Raw genomic sequence first — 19,006 nt, 5'->3', positions numbered from 1 at the left:
TCTCCCTCTCCTTCCCTCTCTGAAATCAATAAAAATATATTTTAAAAAAGAAAGTAAAACTAAAAAGAAATATAAGTGTATGATTATCAAAAAAGACAGGATAGTGGCTACTTCTTGACCTGCATAGTAACAACACAAGATTTCATTTTACAATAGTTTATTAAACTCTATAACTGGTTTTGTATATTTTAAAAGAAACTTTTAAAAAATGATTCAGAACAACCCTAGCTGGTTTGCTCAGTGGATAGAGCGTCAGCCCTGGGACTGAAGGGCACACGTACTTTGGTTGCAGGCTGGATCTTCAGCCCTGGTCAGGTGAGTGCAGGAGGCAACCAATCAATGTGTCTCACATTGATGTTTCTCTCTGTCTCCCTCCCTTCAGTGGGCCTGGCCGGCATGACTCAGTGGTTGAGCATCAATCTATGAACCAGGGTTCGATTCCTGGTCAGGGCACATGCCTGGGCTGCAGACTCCCCAGTACGGGGCATGCAGGAGGCAGGCAATCAATGATTCTCTCATCATTGATGTTTCTCTCCCTCTTGTTTCCTCTCTGAAAGCAATAAAAATATATTTTAAAAAGTAAGTAAAAATCAATGGAAAAATATCCTTGGGTGAGGATTAACAAGAAAAAAATGCTTCAGAACTTGAGAAAGAACTAGAAATGAGAACAAAAATCTGATTCACTGAAATTCAAAGTTAGGGACTGAGTTAGCCTTGAGAAAACCAGAGTGAAAGTGGGCCAAGGTATGAGGGTTTTGTGGATGAAAGGGGCCACGTGCTGACCTGACAAGCTCAGGGGAGGCCTGCATGGCGGTCTTGCAAACTCAGAGACCTAAAGTAACCACAAAGGATGGTCTGAAATTAAACTTTACCTAAACGCAGTTATGGTGGGCAGTTACATCCTAGGCCGGTATCTTCACTGACAAGGTCAACCTTTACCTTAACTGAGCCTGTCTGTCTTTTTGCATCTATGATAACAGACCCTTGAAATGTCTGGGTAACTTGTAACTTCCCTTTTTCTGGGGCCCCTGGGGCACAAGCAAATGTGGTGGGTGCCAGGACAGATACCACAAATTCCTTCATTGTTATGTTAATTGTTCCTGCACCCACCTAAGTATGTGTCCATCATTTTACTTTTTATCCAATCCCAGGGGTTTCTCCTACTTTGCTTTATCCCACCTCCTTAATCTATCACCAATGAATTTCATGTAACCCACCTATGTCCCTCCTTTGATTGCAATGTATAAATACAAATGTAACCCGCCATTCTCCGGAGCATAATCTCAATTTGTTAAGGTTCTGCTTCCCTGTGTATGTCCACAGTTTGGCTCAAATAAACTCACAAAAATTCTTTACAGGTTTCAATGGTTTTTTTACGTTAACAGTTTCAAGCACTTTCATAAAATGAGTTCTATAGAACATTAGTTCTGGAGGATGTCACATAAATGGATAAATTGGGAAATGGATAAATTTTTTAAAAAATTATTCAGAACAGCCCTAGCTGGTTAAATATTCAATCCACCAAAAACTATTAGGAGCCTGCCTGAGCTGGTTTGGCTCAGTGGATAGAGTGTCAGCCTGTGGACTGAAGAGTCCTGGGTTCGATTCCGGCGAAGGGCACATCCTGGGATTGCGGGCTCGATCCCCAGTGGGGGGGGGGGGGGGCGTGCAGGAGGCAGCCAATCAATGACTCTCATCATTGATGTTTCTATCTTTCTCTCCCTCTCCCTTCCTCTCTGAAATAAATAAAAATATATTCTTTAAAACAACAAGAAATTACGAAGAGCCTTAAAGATCAGGCAGTATTCCAAACACCATAAACTTGATGGACCAGTCATTGTCTAAAGTCACATCGCTTTGTTTATGGCAGGACTACTCAGAGCCCTTAACGTTCTACTGTGTTCTGAATGTCAAAAAGGTGGGACAGACTCTGCAGTGTTCCTCAAATGTGTAAGTCCAAGGTGTCTCAGACCCAATGAATGCACCATCTTTGATTCAATCAGTTTCATCTCTCTCCCAACCCCTTGGTTCCTTGTTCATGGAAAGCGTTGGTGCTACTTTGGCCTTGGCCATCGCCTCATCCGCTGGAACTGGTGGCCATCGTGACCTTCCTGGAGTAAATGTGGGAACCAGCAGAGCATCCATTGTGCAACTCCAGCACCCATGCCCAACCCACTGACCACGGAGGTTCTACTCCTCCCACTACCCACACAGTCCATTGATGGTGTGCCATCTAGTTTAGCTTCCCCAGCCACTGCCCAAAGGGGCCAAGTGATGCAACCTGGAAGTGGAGTTAACACTCGGGGAGACAAACTTCAATTCTGAGACAAGAGATGAAAGGAGCCAGCAGATAAAAAATCTCCCTTCTTCCCTCTGAGGAACTCTTTGGGTTGGCTGTGCTCTTTATGACCGGCTAGAAATATCTCATGTGACTGAGCAAAAAGCCGGTCTTTGCGACACTTTGCTTCTCTCCTATCCTGCCTTGCTTCCACTTTCCCTCATCGGACTGCCCTGGGATTGTATCTAGACTAAAACATTCAAGTTTTGCCCCAGGTTCTGTTTTCCAGAGAGCAGAGAACCGGCATTACCCCTGTGTCTTGGGATCATCTCAGGGCCAGCTTTCCATGGAGCTCTCACTGGGAAAGGCTGATGTAAAGAGCTCTTCTTGGGTGGGACAGAAGCCCAGCCTTGCCGTTACTGGCTCCCTCCTGCCACACACTTCCTATCAGGCCTCTGTCCATCTGAAGTCTCCAGAAAAAAAGGCTGAACGAAATCCCAACTCCTTTGGCAATAACAGGAAGAGAGCACTGTGCATTTATTGAGACAACATATAACAAACTCAGTTACCATCCCCTCTGTCAGGAATAGACACTGAAATACAGTACATTACCCTCTATCTAACAATCACCAGTCACAATGACCGGGCATTATCATACAAAAGTTCCTTTACAAAAAGCACCAAATTGGCATACATATACAAGTATATACAAAAATCACATTTTAAAAATGTACAAAATATTCCATTTTGCACCAATGTAGAAAAGTGTCCTGTGTGGTTGTTTCAAGCACATTTCCAACTCTGCTTCAGTGGCTGCTGGACACAGCGGTGGGGGTCCTACTCCTAGTCCCTGCCCTCAGGAGCAGAGAGAAGACACACCTCCCCATTGTCCCTCCAGGGGCCCCGACCCCTCCCACCCTGGGCCTGTCACCAAAGCAGCTGGGCCCATCCCACCCTTCCCAGTCTCTCTGCATCTAGAGGTCTCTTCCTCATCCAACTCCTTACTGGTGTCCTGAAAGAAAAAGAAACACCAAGTGAGACGGGGACTCGGGGGTAAGCTGTAGTGACAAAATGATCAAACTCCAATTCCTGCCTGGCCTCTTCCTTTTTTTTTGTAATATTTTTTTTTTATTGATTTCAGAGAGGAAGGGAGAAGGATATATAGAAACATCAATGATGAGAGAGAATCATCAATCGATTGGCTGCCTCCTACACACCCCCTACTGGGGATCAAGCCCGAAACCAGGGCACGTGCCCTTGACTGGAATCAAACCTGAGACCCTTCAATCCACAGGCTGACGCTCTATCCACTGAGCCAAACTGGCCAGGGCACCTCTTTCTTTTTAAAGAAAAATACAATTTAGTTGCCAAAACAAAACTGAATTGCACATTCAATACAAAATTCCAAAAGACTAGTCTGTATGTTTCAACTGGATTGGAATTTAGTTCCAATAATAACCTGGCTTTTAAAATAATTACATTAGCCCAGCCAGTGTGGCTTAGTAGTTGAACATCCACCCAGGCATCAAGAAGGCACCAGTTCAATTTCCCAGTCAGGGCACATGCCTGGGTTACAGCTTGATATCTGATATCTGGTGAGGGGCATGTGGGAAGCAGCCAATCAATGTCATGTCCTCTCTCACTGATGTTTCTATCTCCTTTCCCTTCCTCTCTCTCTCTCTAAAAAAAAAAAAAAAAAAATCAATAAAAAGATGTTTAAAAATAATAATAGTAACATTAGGAAACATATGTTAATTAGCAAACATGTCCTTCCTATGTACAGACACTGTGTTAAAAGATTCTCTAGCCCTGACTGGTTTGGCTCAGTGGATAGAGCGTCGGCCTGCAGACTGAAGGGCTCCAGGTTCGATTCCGGTCAAGGGCATGTACCTTGGTTGCTGGCACGTCCCCAATAGGAGGTGTGCAGGAGGCAGCTGATCGATGTTTCTCTCCCATCGGTGTTTCTAACTCTCTATCCCTTTCCCTTCCTCTCTGTAAAAAAATCAATAAAATATATTTAAAAAAATAAAATAAAATAAAAGATTCTCTAATGTACTCTCCATTATAATCTTTTGAGGTCAGTATTATTATGCCCACGTGCCAAGGTGAGTAGCCCAGAAAAGTGGTGATCTACCCAAGATCACACCACCAGTCCGTGAGGAAGCTACAATTCAGAACTCTTAACTGTAGTCTTCCAGGTTGGCAAACTCGGGTGCCAACAGGGCCAGCAGATGACATGAATGAGAGCAGGAGGGCTGACAGGGGTGGTCTGGGAAAACTGGCAAGTGCATGCCCCATGCAAAGGGGGCAGCCACTGCCCAGCGCCAACTCTTGGACTGAGAGAGAAGGGCACGCCCAACATTGTTAGCTCTTTCCAAAACTTTACAAGAAGGTGGAAATCCTGATTCTCAGCTGAAATTTATTTTTTTAAAAAAACAACAAACTATATTGTTGAAAGCATTACATTTGTCCCCATTTTTCCTCTATTGATCTCTTCTAGCCCACCCCAACCCCCAGCCCAGGCCTTACCACCCTACTGTCTGTGTCCATGGGTTATGCATGTATGCATACAAATCTATTGGTTGACCTCATCCCACTCACCAACCCTCCCCTGTCTTGAAGTCTCCTTTTAAATAAATCCTTTAAGCTCTGGCTGGTATGACTCTTCAGTTGGTTGAAGAGTCCTCTCGTACATCAAAAGGTGGTGGGTGTGGGGGGCCAGGGGCAGGCTGGAAGAGGACAATGTGGGGCGGGGAAGGGGACATATGGAATACTTTCAACAATAAAAAATTTTTTGGTTTAAAGGTGGTGGGTTCAATTCCCAGTCAGGGAACATACCAAGGTTGTGGGTTCAATCCCAGGTTAGGGTGCATGTGGAAGGTAACCAATCGATGTTTCTCTCTCTATATATCTCCCCCTCCCTTCCACTCTCTCTAAAAATCAATGGAAAAAATATCCTCAGGTGAGGATTCATGAAAATAAATAAATAAATAATAAACAATAAAATAAAATAATCCTTTAAAACAATCTCCTAATTTTTTAAATGTGGGTAACTGATTTAAAAAAATTTAAACATTGTGCTGGCCAAACAAAATACCTCAGTGGACCAAGCTTGGCTCATGAGTGCTCTGTCATTTATGTCTGTTATGCTGCACTGCTTTGCATATAGATATAGGTCATTTATTTATTTATTTTATAATATGTTTTTATTGATTTCAGAGAGGAAGAGAGAGGGAGAGGGAGAAACATCAATGATGAGAGAGAATCATTGATTGGCTGCCTCCTGCATGCCCCACACTGGGGATCAAGCCCAAAACCTGGGCATGTGCCCTGACCAGGAATCGAACTGTGACCTACTGGTTCAGAGGTCAACATTCAACTACTGAGCCAACTGGCCAGGCTAGATATAGGTCATTTAGATATAAAACTGGGAGCTTTTTATTATGAATAGTTTGGAGTTTTTTTCTCTAAGGGTATAGGGAGCAGGACTTTAAAAGGTTTACACATATTGAGAACATCATCATATATTGGCATCATCCCCAATGTCCAGCACAGCACTTTGCACACAGTCAGCATCTCATGTTGAATGAATGGATGAATGAAGATGGATTTCTTACCTTCTTCCTTGCCCTCTGTGGACTCTTCCTCTTCCTGATCTTCTTCAATGAACTCTTCCTCTTCCTCATCTGTGTGTGACAAAGAACAACAGTGTTAGGATAGGTTGGTTTCTCAGAGGAGCTGCTCAGAGGGGGACTGGCTGGAGACAACACTGATCCCAATCCTTTCTTTAAAAAAAGAAAAAAAAATGTTTTCATTTATTTCAGAGAGGAAGGGAGAGGGAGAGAGATAGAAACATCAATGATGAGAGAGAATCATTGATTGGCTGCCTCCTGCATGCCCCCCACTGGGGGTTAATCCTGCAACCTGGGCATGTGCCCTTGATCAGAACTGAACCCAAGACTCTTCAGTCTACAGGCCGATGCTCTATCCACTGAGCCAAACCAGCTAGGGCCATCCCAACCCTTTCTGATGCCCACTCAGGGTCAACTGGCCATGCCATGACATCAGTAGCCCAGGAGGTGATGGGCTTGCCAAACCCAAGCTGCACAGAGGTGGGTTTCCTCCTGTCTCTTCCCACCTCTTCCCTCCTGCACCTCCATGGAGGGAGGCTCAAGAGGCTCCTTTGTTCCAACAGCTGCAGCAGCTGCTGTCACCTGATCTGCCTGTGACCAAAGGGGACTTTGGTGGGCACCCTGGACTTCTGCCCACCTCTCAGTGAGACAGGTAAACATCACCTGTGGAGACGGGACAAGAGCACCTTAATTCTCAGCAAGCAGAGTCCTTGTCTTGAAGGAATTTGCCAGCCTTTGGAATCTGCTAGCCTAGCACTCCTTGTCCCCCTTTCCTCATTCCTCAGCCTGCTGGGAGTGGCTGAGGGTGGGGAACACTTCTGGGGCCTCGTGCTCCTGGGCTCTCTGAAGCTGAGCCCCAGACAGACTGACTGAGCTGCAACCTGTGCCCTCATTTTCCCCTCCTGGGATATCACCTTCAAGCTCTGCCAGCAGGGAACATGCCTCCTCCCCACCCCCTCTCCAAAGCCAGTCCTTAATCCTTTGGGGCTGTGAGGGGGTCACCACAGAGTCAGAATATTTGTCCAGAGTGTCTGGGAAGAGGCTTGAAGGAGTAAATGCCTCCAAAATGACAGCTCAAAATTTCAGCCACCTACCTGGGACCTATGCACAACTACTGACAGCAGCGCTGCTGAGGACTTTCTATGTGCCAAAAGTTGTGCTAAGCGCTGGACGCGCATTGTCCCATATAATCCTCACGAGGGCCTTGTGAGCCAGATGGCCCCTGGTGGCATCCTCGTGGGCTACTTACTGGCTGTGTGGCCTCCAGGAGACTTACCCTGCCTTGGCTTTCACAATGGAGATGACCACAGAAACTACCTCATGAAGCTGTACTAAATGATAGAATTCATGTCAAGGGCCTAGTGCCCGGGACATAGAAAGTGCTTAATAAAAGGTAGCTGTTGGTGTGGTTCTCTCCCCGTTTTCCTCTCAGGAAACAGGCTTGGGGAGATGACAGAAGGCAGTGCAGGTCTTCACAAGGCCATGCGGTTCGCACAGCATGATCCCTCTTGAATATCTTAGCTTCGGGAGGGTAAAGCGGAACAGGTGATCTACAGCAATGGCTGTACCCACGTCTGCCAGCATCTCAGCTTTGGGATGCATTTTTGTCCTCACCCACAGACGAGGTGCATCTGGTGCTCTGAGAATAGATGCAACACCAGATTCCGCAGGCTTGTGGGAGAGCCGAGCTTTCTCATGCCAGCCCATGTACGATTCTTCCCTATTCCCGACACCTCTCTCTGCCCTGGTCATTGAAGCATCACCTATCAGAGCAATGCAACATTCGGCAGAATTGGATCCCATTCTCTCTTTCTCTATCACTAAATAGCTACCTTTCAACTGTGATCTTGAGCAAATTATTAACATCTTTGTTCTTCATCGGTTGCCTCAGTTTCCCCTTATTACTGTTATGGTTACATTGTTACAATTCTTATAGGTACTCTTTGGAAGAGTAATTATAAACAGAAATGAGGACATGGTACAGATAAATTAAGGTACCTGAGTATTCATAGATGATAGCATGAAAAAGCTGAAGCTAAGGCTGGCTTTAGGCACTAACGAGTACATGTTTAGTACTCTACAAACTCTTTTCTATCAATATCTTACAATTTGTTGCAACAGCACCAAGAGGTAGTCATTATTAGCAGGCCCACTTCTAACCTACTTTTTTTTTTAATCCTCACCTGAGGACATTTTTCCATTGGTTTTTAGAGAGAGTGGAAAAGAGAGGGAAAGACAGAGAGAAACATCGATATGAGAGAAATACATCGATTGGTTGCTTCCTGCACAAGCCCCAACCAAGGCTTGGGCCAGTGAGGAGCCTGCAACCAAGGGATGTGCCCTTGACCAGAATTGAACCTGGGACCCTTTGGTCCGCAGGCTGACGCTCTATCCACTGAGCCAAACTGGCTAGGGCTAACCTAATTTTTAAAGTTAGAAAAAAATGAAGCTCAGAGAGGTGGAGGGGTTCGCCAAAGGTTACACAGATAACAAACGGCAGCTCCAGATTCAAACTTGGGTCTGCCTGTCTCCAGACGCCATGCTCTTTCTACAGCCCAAGACACCTCCCTGCAAGGATCACTTATTGAGCAACAATTTGTACCAGGCACTGTGCGCAGCTCTCAGCGCATCCAGAAGTTGGTTGACATCTGGGCATCTTTGCTAGTGTATCTGTTTCCACATGGGATGCAGTGGAAGGGAAGCTGATTTCCAGGGGTCGAGCGGGGAAACAGAGAAGTCACCTCCCCCGCTCACCTGTCCCAAAGTCGATGGTCCTCAGGGTGTCTGCTATGTGCTCTAAATCCAAAGTGAAGTAGTCCATGTTTTCAAAGCCCTGCTCTGTCTTCCCCAGCTGGCAACCCTTGGAAGCTTCCACAATGCTGTAGGGGATGTGGGGTGGAGAGGATGGAGGGAGAAAGAGAGAGAGATGAGGGGGTTTAGTGCAGGGATGGGGTGTTTTAGCTCCAAGCACACCAGTGCACATGCTATGCCCACACCCAGGCCTTGCACCTAGAGGCTCCCCCTGGAGTGGTGGAGTATTTCCTCTCCAGTCACAAGCAAGTACAGGTCCAAGAAAGCAGGGAATCACACCAAGGCCAGGAAAGCCAGCCTGGGCTGAAACCCTCCCAGCAGCCCTAATGCAAAGCGGGAGGCCCTGGTGGGAGCGAGGGCCTTGGATCACAGCCCTGGGGAGAGACTGACCTTTTGATGAGTTTCTTGGCACTCTGTGGGGGAGAGAGAGCAAAGGGTTAGCATTGCATTAGGGGTAGTTCCAGGAAATCAGCAAAACCAGAGATTGGCTGCTGCAGATGGGCCTTGGTGCCATTCCCTTGCCTAGCCGTGACCTGCTCCCCACCCTGAGCGGAACAGAACGTGGATCTTTCCTCTGTCCGTGGGCTGCACAGGTCTTGGTGATCACTCCAGGCCAGTGGTCGCCAACCTTTCGGACCTCATGGACCACCAGTGGTCCGCAGACCACCGGTTGGCGACCGCTGCTCTAGGCCCCTCCCATTGTCCTGGCAGGAAGCTTGGATTTTAGGGATATCAGTCTAAACACCTTAATCCCTGGACTCTCCAAGATGAGAATCTTATCCTAATCACTTTTTTTATAGCCGATGCCTAGCACAAAGCCTGGCCTATGGTAGGTGTTTAGGAAATTTTTATAAAAGAACTGAATGTAGGATCTTATAGCTGATCCTTTTCTGTCTCCCCCAATAAGCTCTTCTAGGGCAGGGCTGCGTCTCATACATCTCTGTGTCTCTACCTCAGTGGCTGACCTATAGTAGGTGCTCAATTAATAGGCTTAAATCGGGATTGTCTCAGGCTCATTTTACAGATGAGGAAAATGGGCCTCTGGGAGGTTTCAGTGACTTGCCCAAGGGCATATGGATGGTCAGTGGAGGAGCATGACTTGAACTTTAGACAGAGCGGTTGAGTTGACGTGATTCTGCGCACACCCTCCTAGTCCTGCTCACCAAGAGGAAGATGGCTCCACCAGGCTCGTCCAGAGACTGGATGGCTGTCTCCACCAGCTTGGTGGACTTGTCCAGTTGCTCCCGGTACTGCTGGATGAGGGCCTCAATGAAGCTGAGCTTCTCCTCCTGCTCCTGCGTGATCCGCTGTAGCAACTCACTCTTCTTCTCATCCAGGATGGCATACAGCACGTCAAACTTCTGGCTCAGCTCTTCCTTCACCTGGTGGCTGTTTTCCTGGGGGGACACATCTGGGAGTCACATCCTGTGGGGTCCTCCCTATCCCCAACACTTCCTTTCTAGGATGGATGTACTAGGAACAAAGGCTCTAAAGCCAGAAGAGGTCTGCCCTGGCTGGTGTGGCTCGGTGGTTGAGCACAGGCCCGTGAACCAGGAGGTCACGGTTCAATTCCTGGTCAGGGCACATGCTCAGGTTGTGGACTCCATCCCCAGTGGAAGGCGTGCAGGAGGCAGCAGATCGATATTTGTCTCTCTCTAAAAATTAATTTAAAAATATTTTTTAAAAGCTGGAAAAGGCCTTACTACACCCTCGTTTTACACAGATAAAATGAAGGCTTAGTAAGAAGAAAGCACTTACTAAGTTTTCATAACTACTCGGTACATGTTTGGAGTCTAGTGTCATGGAGAAAGCAACCCTCTTCCTCAAAAAATAGAGACTCTAGGGTCAATTGAAATGATATATATTCTGGCCCTCCTGTGTGTCTCCAAATCTCGCTCTTCCTCCCATTTTAGGACCAAGACTGGATTCAAGAAGCTCTGCATCATTTGGTCCTAGAAGAGGGGGAGAAGCAGCTCCTCCCCTAATGACCTCCTCATTGAGGCCCTCTTCTCATCAACACAGATGTTACACCTCAGTTTCTTATCTATAAAATGGGTATAATAATAGCATCTCATCAGACTCGGGTTCTAGCGTTACTTATCAGTCTGGGAGTCCCATCACGGGTGGTAATAATGTCCCCTTCCTTCCTTCGAACCTACCTAACACACACTCTTTGTCTATCAACAATACAATGATCCCTCCCCCCGTCTGATTTCCAGGGCCTCATCCCAAGTGAAAAAAAATCATAGATGCTTTTGTAGAAACAGAAGTTTCCTTCTGCCTCTACAGTCTTGCTACTCAAAGTGTGGTCCATGGACCAGCAACTTGGGCAAACCCTGAGAGTTTGTTAGAAAAGCAGAATCGCATGCCTCATTCCAGACCTACTGAATCAAAACTTAAATTTTAACAAGACCCTAGGGTGATTTGTATGTACTTTAAGGTTTAAAACCTTGGTCTATAGCACACAGAAAACAATGGCCTAAACACTACCAATGCTGGCCCTAGCCGGTGTGGATCAATTGCTTGGGGATCATCCCATGCTTAGTACAGTTGCTGGTTCCATTCCTGGTCAGGGCACATGCCCGGTTGTGGGCTTGATCCCCGGAAGGGGGCATGTAGGAGGCAGCTGATCCGTGTTTCTCTCTCACATTGATGTTTCTCTCTCTCTCTCTCTCTCTCTCTCTCTCTCTCTCTCTCTCTCTCTCTCCCCTCCCTCCCTCCCCTCTTCCCTCCCTCCCTCTCCCTTCCTCTCTCTCTAAAAATCAATTTTAAAAAATTAAAACTACCAATGCTAACAAAAGAATACTGGGAATTATTGGTGGGATGGGGGTCTGTCTTGTTCACCACCCAATCCCCAGATCCTTTGGCAGGGGCTGACACAGGTGTGCTCAAGAAGCATTTGCTGAATGAGTGGATTAATGGATCAATGTATAATGAATCAATGGATTAGTGAATTAGTGGATTAGTCCGCCTCTCCTCACCATTCCTGCTGGAACACCCTACTCCAGGACCCAACCTTGAGTCACAAGCCATGGGTGAGCCTTTGCCCCGAAGACCAGGCTGCACTGGAGGCTTCAAACTCCCAGGCAGAGCTGCTCTGTCCCCTCACCTTGGTCACTCGACTGGAGTCCTCCAGCTGAGTGATGATGGTCTGCACGCGGTCGTTCCCCGCCACCAGCATGGAGATACAGTTACTCAGTTCAGTCTAGATGGGAGGAGGGGTGGGGGTCAGGAGAGGAGAGACAGAAATAGTCTCAGGGCCTGCCCTCTTGGGATTTGGCAGCACAATGGCACCCTCACTCCCCTCTCTGCTAGAAAGAGCCTGCAGTAGCTGTCTGGCCCCTCTTTCTGAGGTCCAGAGCAGAGAATATCAGATACTGTTTCCTTTATTTTACAGATGAAGCACAGAGAGGGGAAGTGAGCTGCTTAAAATACACAGCAAGGTACTGGTCGAGGAGGGGCTTGTTTCTAAGAAGGGAGGGATGAAGAAAAAAAATACAGTTGGGAGTTCTAAAATAGAGAGATCAGGTGTGAGGGCTCTCTGGCTGCGACATCTGTCACCCCATTGATCGCCAGGGTTGATTCGGCTGATCTGGCTGGCTAGACGGGTGTCCCCCTCCTCCCTCACCGATCCATATGCGTCCCTCCCGAAGCTCGGTCCAAGAGGATGGCCTTCCCTCCAGAGGAGAGAACCGGGGACCAGAGCACACTGGGATGCAGAATTCATGGCCTGAGACGTTCCCTGGTGGCCTGGCCCTGGGGTCTGGTCTCTCCCCTGTGGCCACACCCAGGTGCTCTCAAGTGGCTCTAAGTATAACCCATGAGCTCAGCCACCTCCCCCAGGAAGGCAAGAACTGCTGTCCCTGCAGCCTGGGAAGTCCCTTCAGAGGGACCATTATTGAAAGGCCGGCTCAGCAGATCTGCAGGGATCAAATCCACAGCCTGAATCATGGGGTCATGCCCAACAGGCCCAGGCTGGGGGTGGAAGTGGCTCGGGCCAGTACCTTTTGTCCCTGGAAGACACTCTGCAGCGGGGCCACCTCACAGGCCTGGTGGGCTCCAAACACCTTGCACATGGAGCATGTGGGCATCTCACACGTGAGGCAGTAGATGTTGATTTTCTCATCTTCATGCTCCTTGCACATAGGGTGGCTGCCCTTCTGCAGGGGCCTACTGAAGTGGAAGAGACACAAGTCATAAGGCGGGGTCTGAGTCTCTGCCTCCTCCCTCAGCGCCAGTCACAGCTCCTCCTCAGATCTATGACCCAAGTTCTCAGTGGTTAGATGTCCTTAATCCTTTTTGTTTAATCCTCCGGGGACCCAGGACCAGGGAAGCCAATGACACCAAGGCTGTCTCCGTAGACTAGGGCTCAAACCCCGGTGATGGAGTTGGCCTGGACATGGGAAGGGTGGTAGAATCTCAAAGTCATCAGATCTAGAGACATTTTCAAGAAGAGGAAACTGGGCCCCAGAAAGGTGAATTGACTTGCCCAAGGTCACTCAGCAAGTCAGGGTAGGGGAGGCTAAAGTTCATTTGCTCTAATTATAGTCACCATAGCTCTCGGTTTCTGCAGGCTGGGCTCTAAGTGAAGCAATTTACTCTCATGGCCTCATTGAATTCTATATTTAACCCACCAGACTGTAACCTCCATTAAAGCAGGGGAACTTGCCTATTCTCTTCACTCCTGAATCTGCAGTGTTCAGTGCCTTGCGCAGAGGAGGGAGTAGATAAGCAAGCATCCCAGGAGTGTGTCCCGAGGCTCAGAGAAGAAAGCAGCGTGTGTGTCCCAAGTCACACAGCCATTACATGGGCAGCTCAGGGCTGTCCAACAGCCCAGCACAAGCCTGACTTCTAGTCCAGACATTGTTTCCAGGGTCTAGTCTCTTCCTTCCCAAACATTCATTCTTAAAATGTCTTTCTCCCTTTTTCTCTCTCTCCATTCAGGGTCTCTGGCATGTTATTTGTGCCTCGCTCAGGACATTGGTTACCTCCTACCCGAGATTCATTTGGGGAGAGTCTAAGTTTTACCTCCCCTATACCCCGCACTCATTTAGAGTCAACACCGTGTCTGTACTACCTCTGACTTCCCAGCCCCTATCATAGCAGGCACCTCCCAAGCCCAGCTTCCGCATCCTGGTTTGAATCCATATTGTCCTGAATGTATTCATTCTGTGACCTTGGACAACTGCTTTCACTTCTCTGAGCTTTGGTTTCCTCCCAGAGCTACTGGGATCATGGCAGGAGTTGTCTGGAATGAATGTGTAGTGCCTGGCACAGGGCAGGCCCCCCCAAGGGCAGCTAGCATTGTCATCCAACTATGTAGAAAGGCTTCAAAGGGTTCAAACAGAACATGCACTTCATAGGTCGACATTGGGTGGGCTAATATTTTGGTGCAATGTTGATTTTGTTATGATTATAATGATCAAAAATATATTTGCATTTTTGTAGTGTTGAGCCCTAGTAACATGAGAGACAATAGCAGTTAGAAATATTCATCATGGGACACTCCCTCTCAGCTTCACCACTTGCAAGCTGAGTGGCTTTGAACAAATCTCTGAACCTCTCTGAGCCCCCTTATTGTAAAATAAGGGTAAGAATGTCTTACAAGATTATTGTAAGAATTAAATAGTGATAATGCATGGGACATACTTAGTACAGAGCCTACACACAGTGGGTGCTCGGTAAATATTTGATATTTGTAACATTTCCCATCAAAATCCTATACAGTCACAAAACAAATCTTACTGCTCCCTCTGCAAGCAAGGGAAATGAGGCCCAAAGACTTACCCAGGATCCTACAACGCATTAGTAACAGTCAGACTAGCAAACACAGTACCCAGGCCGGGCCTTTTCTCACTAGGACTGCTCTGTCCCCTTTCCTTGGGCAGGACACTGCCTGTAGGACCATCAGGGCTGTGAGGTCAGCAGCCGGGAAGCTGTCAGGATATCCTGATTGGTAAAGATCTCCCTTGTAGCTGCGTCTCTCTCCAATCTGAGGCCCAACACCACACAACCTCCACCACTCACAAATTCTGCCTGAGAAAGAACTGCTATTCTAAAATTAGGGAGACAGAATTCCATCAATGTTCCCACTCCCAGCTCTTACACTTCCCAGCTGGGCAACCTTGGACAACTGACTTCACCTCTTTGAACCTCAGCTTCTTCATCTGTGAAATAGTCATGCCTGACCCATAGGGGTGGTGTGAAGCAGCAGGAAAAAGCATTCCCAGTGCCGCCTGGTGCTATGCCTCCCAGCACATGGGACCTTAGCTGTTGCTATCATTATAGAGCGGTGATTTCAACCTTTTTCATATACATACGTGTGTGTGTGTGTGTGTGTGTGTGTGTGTGTGTGTGTGTGTTTTAGAGAGAGAGAAAGGGAGAGGGATAGAGAGATAGAAACTGCCTCCTGCCCACCCCCCATTGGGGATCGGGCCCCAACCGGGAATCAAACGGGGAACCTCTTGGTTCATGGGTAGATATTCAACCACTGAGCCACACTGGCTGGGTGATTTCAACCTTTTTCATCTCATGGCACATATAAATTAATTATTAAAATTCTGTGGCACATCAAAAATATATATATTTTTGATAATTTGACCAAAAAAAAGGTATAATTTTGATTCATTAACACCAGATGGCTATTGTGTTGGCTATTATCTTTTATTTGACAATCTAAGGGAAAAGAGGTCAGTGCCCCTGACTAAGTAGTCAGGTATTGCACGTCTTAAAAATTCTTGTGACACATCCGTGTGCCGTGGCACACCAGCTGAAAGTCGCTGCTACAGAGAAACTATGTTCTCACTGGGCATTTTCTCTGCTTATCGGGGCCACTTAGCTGTCCCTAGTGCCTCTCTGTCCCTCTCACAGCTTGTCTGGCCTCTGGTTCCTACCATATCTTTCAGGAGGACAGCCTGGGCCCCTTCCCTTCGCTGAGTGACACGGAGCACCAGGGTTGGGGGAGAGGGTAAGCCTCTGTTCCTGCCTGAGGGTGAGGGACACGCTCTCTGGACTGGCTAGTGAGCTCGTCCACCCAGGGGACTGGATCTGGAGCCGATGAAGGAGGAAGGAGCCTGGGAGAGCTGGGCACAGAGCAGCTAGGGCAGGAGGCCGGCCTCCCAGCAGCGGGCGGACTGACCTTGAGCACTCCAGCTTGTAGATGTCAATGATGTTCTCCACCAGCAGATTCCTCTGGAGGCCGTACACTCCGTGGCGGTCCATGATCACCTCGTGGCGGCAGGATGGGCAGCGGAAACGGCCTCCAGTCATGGACATCGAGCCACCCCGGCTGGACCAGTAGGGGTTTGCGGCCTGTGGGTGGCAAGGACAGAGGTGAGGCCTGGGCTCCCTCCTCAGCCCCTGCCCTTTCTAATCTCCAGGTTATCCTCCCCACTGCTTACCCCAACCATTCTCTGGTCAAATCAGGAACCGCAGCCCCCTGTCCTGAGATGAGAGACAGCTCACTCACACAGGGAGCACCTGGTAAGCACTAAGCCATCAGCAGGTTTGAGAGTCAGCAGGCCTGGGTTCAAGTCACGGTTATTGTCTGAGTGACTTTGGGCAAGCAACCTTATCCCTCCAAGCCTCAGTTTGCCCGTTCATCGAATGGGCATTTTAATTAGAGCTAGTGATTAGGGCCGCTACTTTAAAGATAAAATGGTGAGAGAACATTGATCAAGTGCTTCTGGGAAACCTGGAGTCCTGCCTCCCAGCCAGGACATCCATTCTCACTCCTTCCTTAGGAGAGGAAGCCCCTCCTGCCCTATATCTGAGGGAACAGCCTCGAAAGGGAAAATGCCTCTACTGCTCAGTGCCTCCCACCCTCCCTCCTCCTACAGCTCTGGGCCCCCTTCCACCAGGGAGCTGGCTCCAGCCCCCGGGGTCTGGTTTCTTTCTCCTCTCCCCTGCTTCCCCCACTTATCACTCGTGGCATTTGACTCCTGATTGAAGAGTCAACTGCGGTGCTCAGGACAGAGGTGGCGGGTGGCAGAGCTGCCGGCAGGGTGGGGAGGGGAAACGTGCGTCATGGAAATGGAATTGGGCAGCCAGAGCCACCGCCCCAGCCCCCTCAGCCCAGTCCAGAGGCCTTTGCAGGGGAAAGAACCTGCCCGGCCGTGGTGTAGGAGGATCCTGGGCTAAGAGAAAAGAGCTTTCATCACAGGAAAGCTGAGGAGCCCCCTGAGCCCCCAGGACTAGGCCATGCCCAGCACTGACCTGGAAGATGTCATTGGCACACTTCCGGCAGAGGTTGTGCTGACATGGCAAGATGACCACCGGCTTGGTAAACATCTCCAGGCAGATGGGACAGATCAGCTGCTTCTCCAGGTTCTCCAGGGGGTTCCCATCCTGGATCAGGCTTGATTTATAATCCATACTGTCCAGCGGTGTGGGGCCCACCTGGCTGCCTCCTTTACCTGCCTCGCTCTAAGCAGACCTGGGGTCTTGCCTTTGTCACAAAACACCCGCCCGGAGCCTCTTGACCTTCTTCTCCTGGCGCCCAAATTCTGTCTTGGTCTGAGGCCCCTCTGATATTTATAGCTGGACCCTGGTCACATGAGCCCCAGGAGGGGACCAGCTGAGCATTCCGGTGCCAGCACGGCTGGCGGGGCTTGAGTTTCCTCCAGGCCTGCAAGAGCGGCCTCTCAAATCACATGTAGGGATGAGCAATCACTGTTCCCCTGAGATGGGGGTCGTAAACAAGAACAGCTTGTTCGTGGGCAGACTTGGGGGAGGACTGGGGACCCAGAGTTTCCTCCAGAAATTAGTCTCCTCCCACATCAGGCTGGTGAGCCAGGGATGGGACCCCGAGAATGGGCCACTGGGATTGTCAGGGTTAATAGCCAGTACCCCCTCACCGACCATAATCAGGTCCATCCCTCCTCTGGAGTCCTGGGCAGCTCCCACGATAGGGGCAGGGCAGCCCCTCTCTCTGAGCCCATCCCTCTGCGTCAGATCTGCGGTATGTGGGGAGGGGCATGGAACTTCCATGCCCTCTCCAGGGGCACCATTCTCCTGAAAGGGGGCAGGAATAGAATGCTGGGGAACCACCTAGTATTGTAAGAAATATTAACAACGCTCTGTTAACCGTGATTGTTTTATTCTGATTAGAGAAGGCATATTCTCACTTGGCTAGAAGCTGCACTCAGGACCTGGGAGCTTCACCGGGAAATGCAGCCCACCCTCCCCATTTGGAGCTGCCCATTATCATGGAAAGATTAACCATCAGAATCACTAAGATCCCCAGACCTTTTTGCATACCTGTAGGCCTTTGCAAGTCGCCAGGCTGCTTACCTGTTAACTGACCATTTGGCCTACCCTTTGGCTATTTCCCCATGTAACCCCAGCCCTTGCATATCACTAAGCCCCTTTGCATATCTGTAAACTGGCCATTTGCCCGTTTGCCTACTTTCCTTTGTACTTCTACCTGTGCAAGCAGCTGGCTTATAGTGGGCTGCAGAGTAGACGTTTGTGGACGATCTGCTGCTCTCCCATATTGCCGGCAGTATTAGAATAAACGCTCATATATGATTCAACCCTGTCTCTGCTTAATTGGCTGGAGTAGTGACAGGCAGCACGGACCCCTTGGTTGTCCGCGTACACTTCCAGGATCTCCACCTGTTTATAAGTCTGGAAGCTCTCCAAACCCTATCCTCTTGGGTTTTTATGGAAGCCTTATTATGTAAGCACATTGATGAAATCATTAACAATTGGTGACTGGGTCAACCTCCAGCTCCCTTCCTCTGCCCAGAGTGGGAGGTAGAGGGGACTGAAAGTTCCAACCCACTAATCACATGGTGGGTTCTCCTGGCAACCAGCCCCCCTTGCTTTGGTGCTTCCAAGTAAAGTCACCTCATTCACATAACAAAACACACCTCCATCACTCTCAGCACTTGGGAAATTCCAAGGGTTTAGGGAGCTATGAGCCAGAAACAGGGCAAAGATCAAACACATATTTCTTACTTAAATCACAACATCACAAATCCTCATTCCACAGAAAAGTGAAATAACTTGTATGAGGTCACACAGCTTGCAAGAAGTGGCTCTAGGACATGAACCCAGATATGCTTGACTCAGGAGCCCAACGGTGCCAGCTTCTTCGTTGCTCACATGACCTCAGTTTTGTCCAGTCTTTCAACCAAGACAGGACAAGTCTCAGGAAGAAATCAGTTCCCTAAGAAGGACAAAGAAGGACTAGAGAAAGCAATGGTGTCATTGTGTGGCCAGGTTACCCACCCCTAGAACTGCCCACTTCTTGGTTATTTAAGATGTAACTTAACAAATGTCC

The 19,006-nt window shown here is 48.5% G+C and overlaps 1 protein-coding gene across 2 annotated transcripts; it reads right to left on the bottom strand.

The window, feature by feature from the left end:
* Positions 1 to 3,198: 3,198 nt before the first annotated feature.
* On the bottom strand, positions 3,199 to 17,555 carry TRIM63 (tripartite motif containing 63). 2 transcript variants are annotated; one of them, XM_079776103.1, is made up of 10 exons: positions 16,936 to 17,020; positions 16,122 to 16,164; positions 15,860 to 16,032; positions 12,726 to 12,894; positions 11,831 to 11,926; positions 9,885 to 10,118; positions 9,112 to 9,134; positions 8,665 to 8,789; positions 5,896 to 5,964; positions 3,199 to 3,290 (listed from the first exon to the last, which is right to left on the bottom strand). In XM_079776103.1, the coding sequence occupies exons 2-10, from the start codon at positions 16,128 to 16,130 to the stop codon at positions 3,280 to 3,282; spliced, it is 909 nt and encodes a 302-aa protein (XP_079632229.1). In that variant the 5' UTR covers positions 16,131 to 16,164; positions 16,936 to 17,020; the 3' UTR covers positions 3,199 to 3,279. The 2 variants fall into 2 exon arrangements, with proteins under 2 accessions (XP_079632229.1, XP_079632228.1); XM_079776102.1 differs by lacking the exon at positions 16,122 to 16,164 and having other exon boundaries at positions 16,936 to 17,555.
* Between the last annotated feature and the right edge of the window lie 1,451 nt (positions 17,556 to 19,006).

Source organism: Cnephaeus nilssonii (assembly GCF_951640355.1).
Source record: "Cnephaeus nilssonii genome assembly, chromosome: 7".
Taxonomy (NCBI): Eukaryota; Metazoa; Chordata; class Mammalia; order Chiroptera; family Vespertilionidae; genus Cnephaeus; species Cnephaeus nilssonii.
Note: the sequence above shows the minus strand (reverse complement) of the source record. Positions and strands in the feature narration are given on the sequence as shown.

What these genes read in the sequence shown, in the direction of transcription:
- TRIM63 (XM_079776102.1), bottom strand. Translation starts at nt 17,094, where the DNA reads ATGGATTATAAATCAAGCCTGATCCAGGATGGGAACCCCCTGGAGAAC. An exon ending in TACAAGCTGGAGTGCTCAAG is followed by an intron (nt 12,895 to 15,859) that starts GTCAGTCCGCCC and finishes CTTCCACTTCAG; the next exon opens with TAGGCCCCTGCAGAAGGGCA. An exon ending in GTGTCTTCCAGGGACAAAAG is followed by an intron (nt 11,927 to 12,725) that starts GTACTGGCCCGA and finishes CCTCCCATCTAG; the next exon opens with ACTGAACTGAGTAACTGTAT.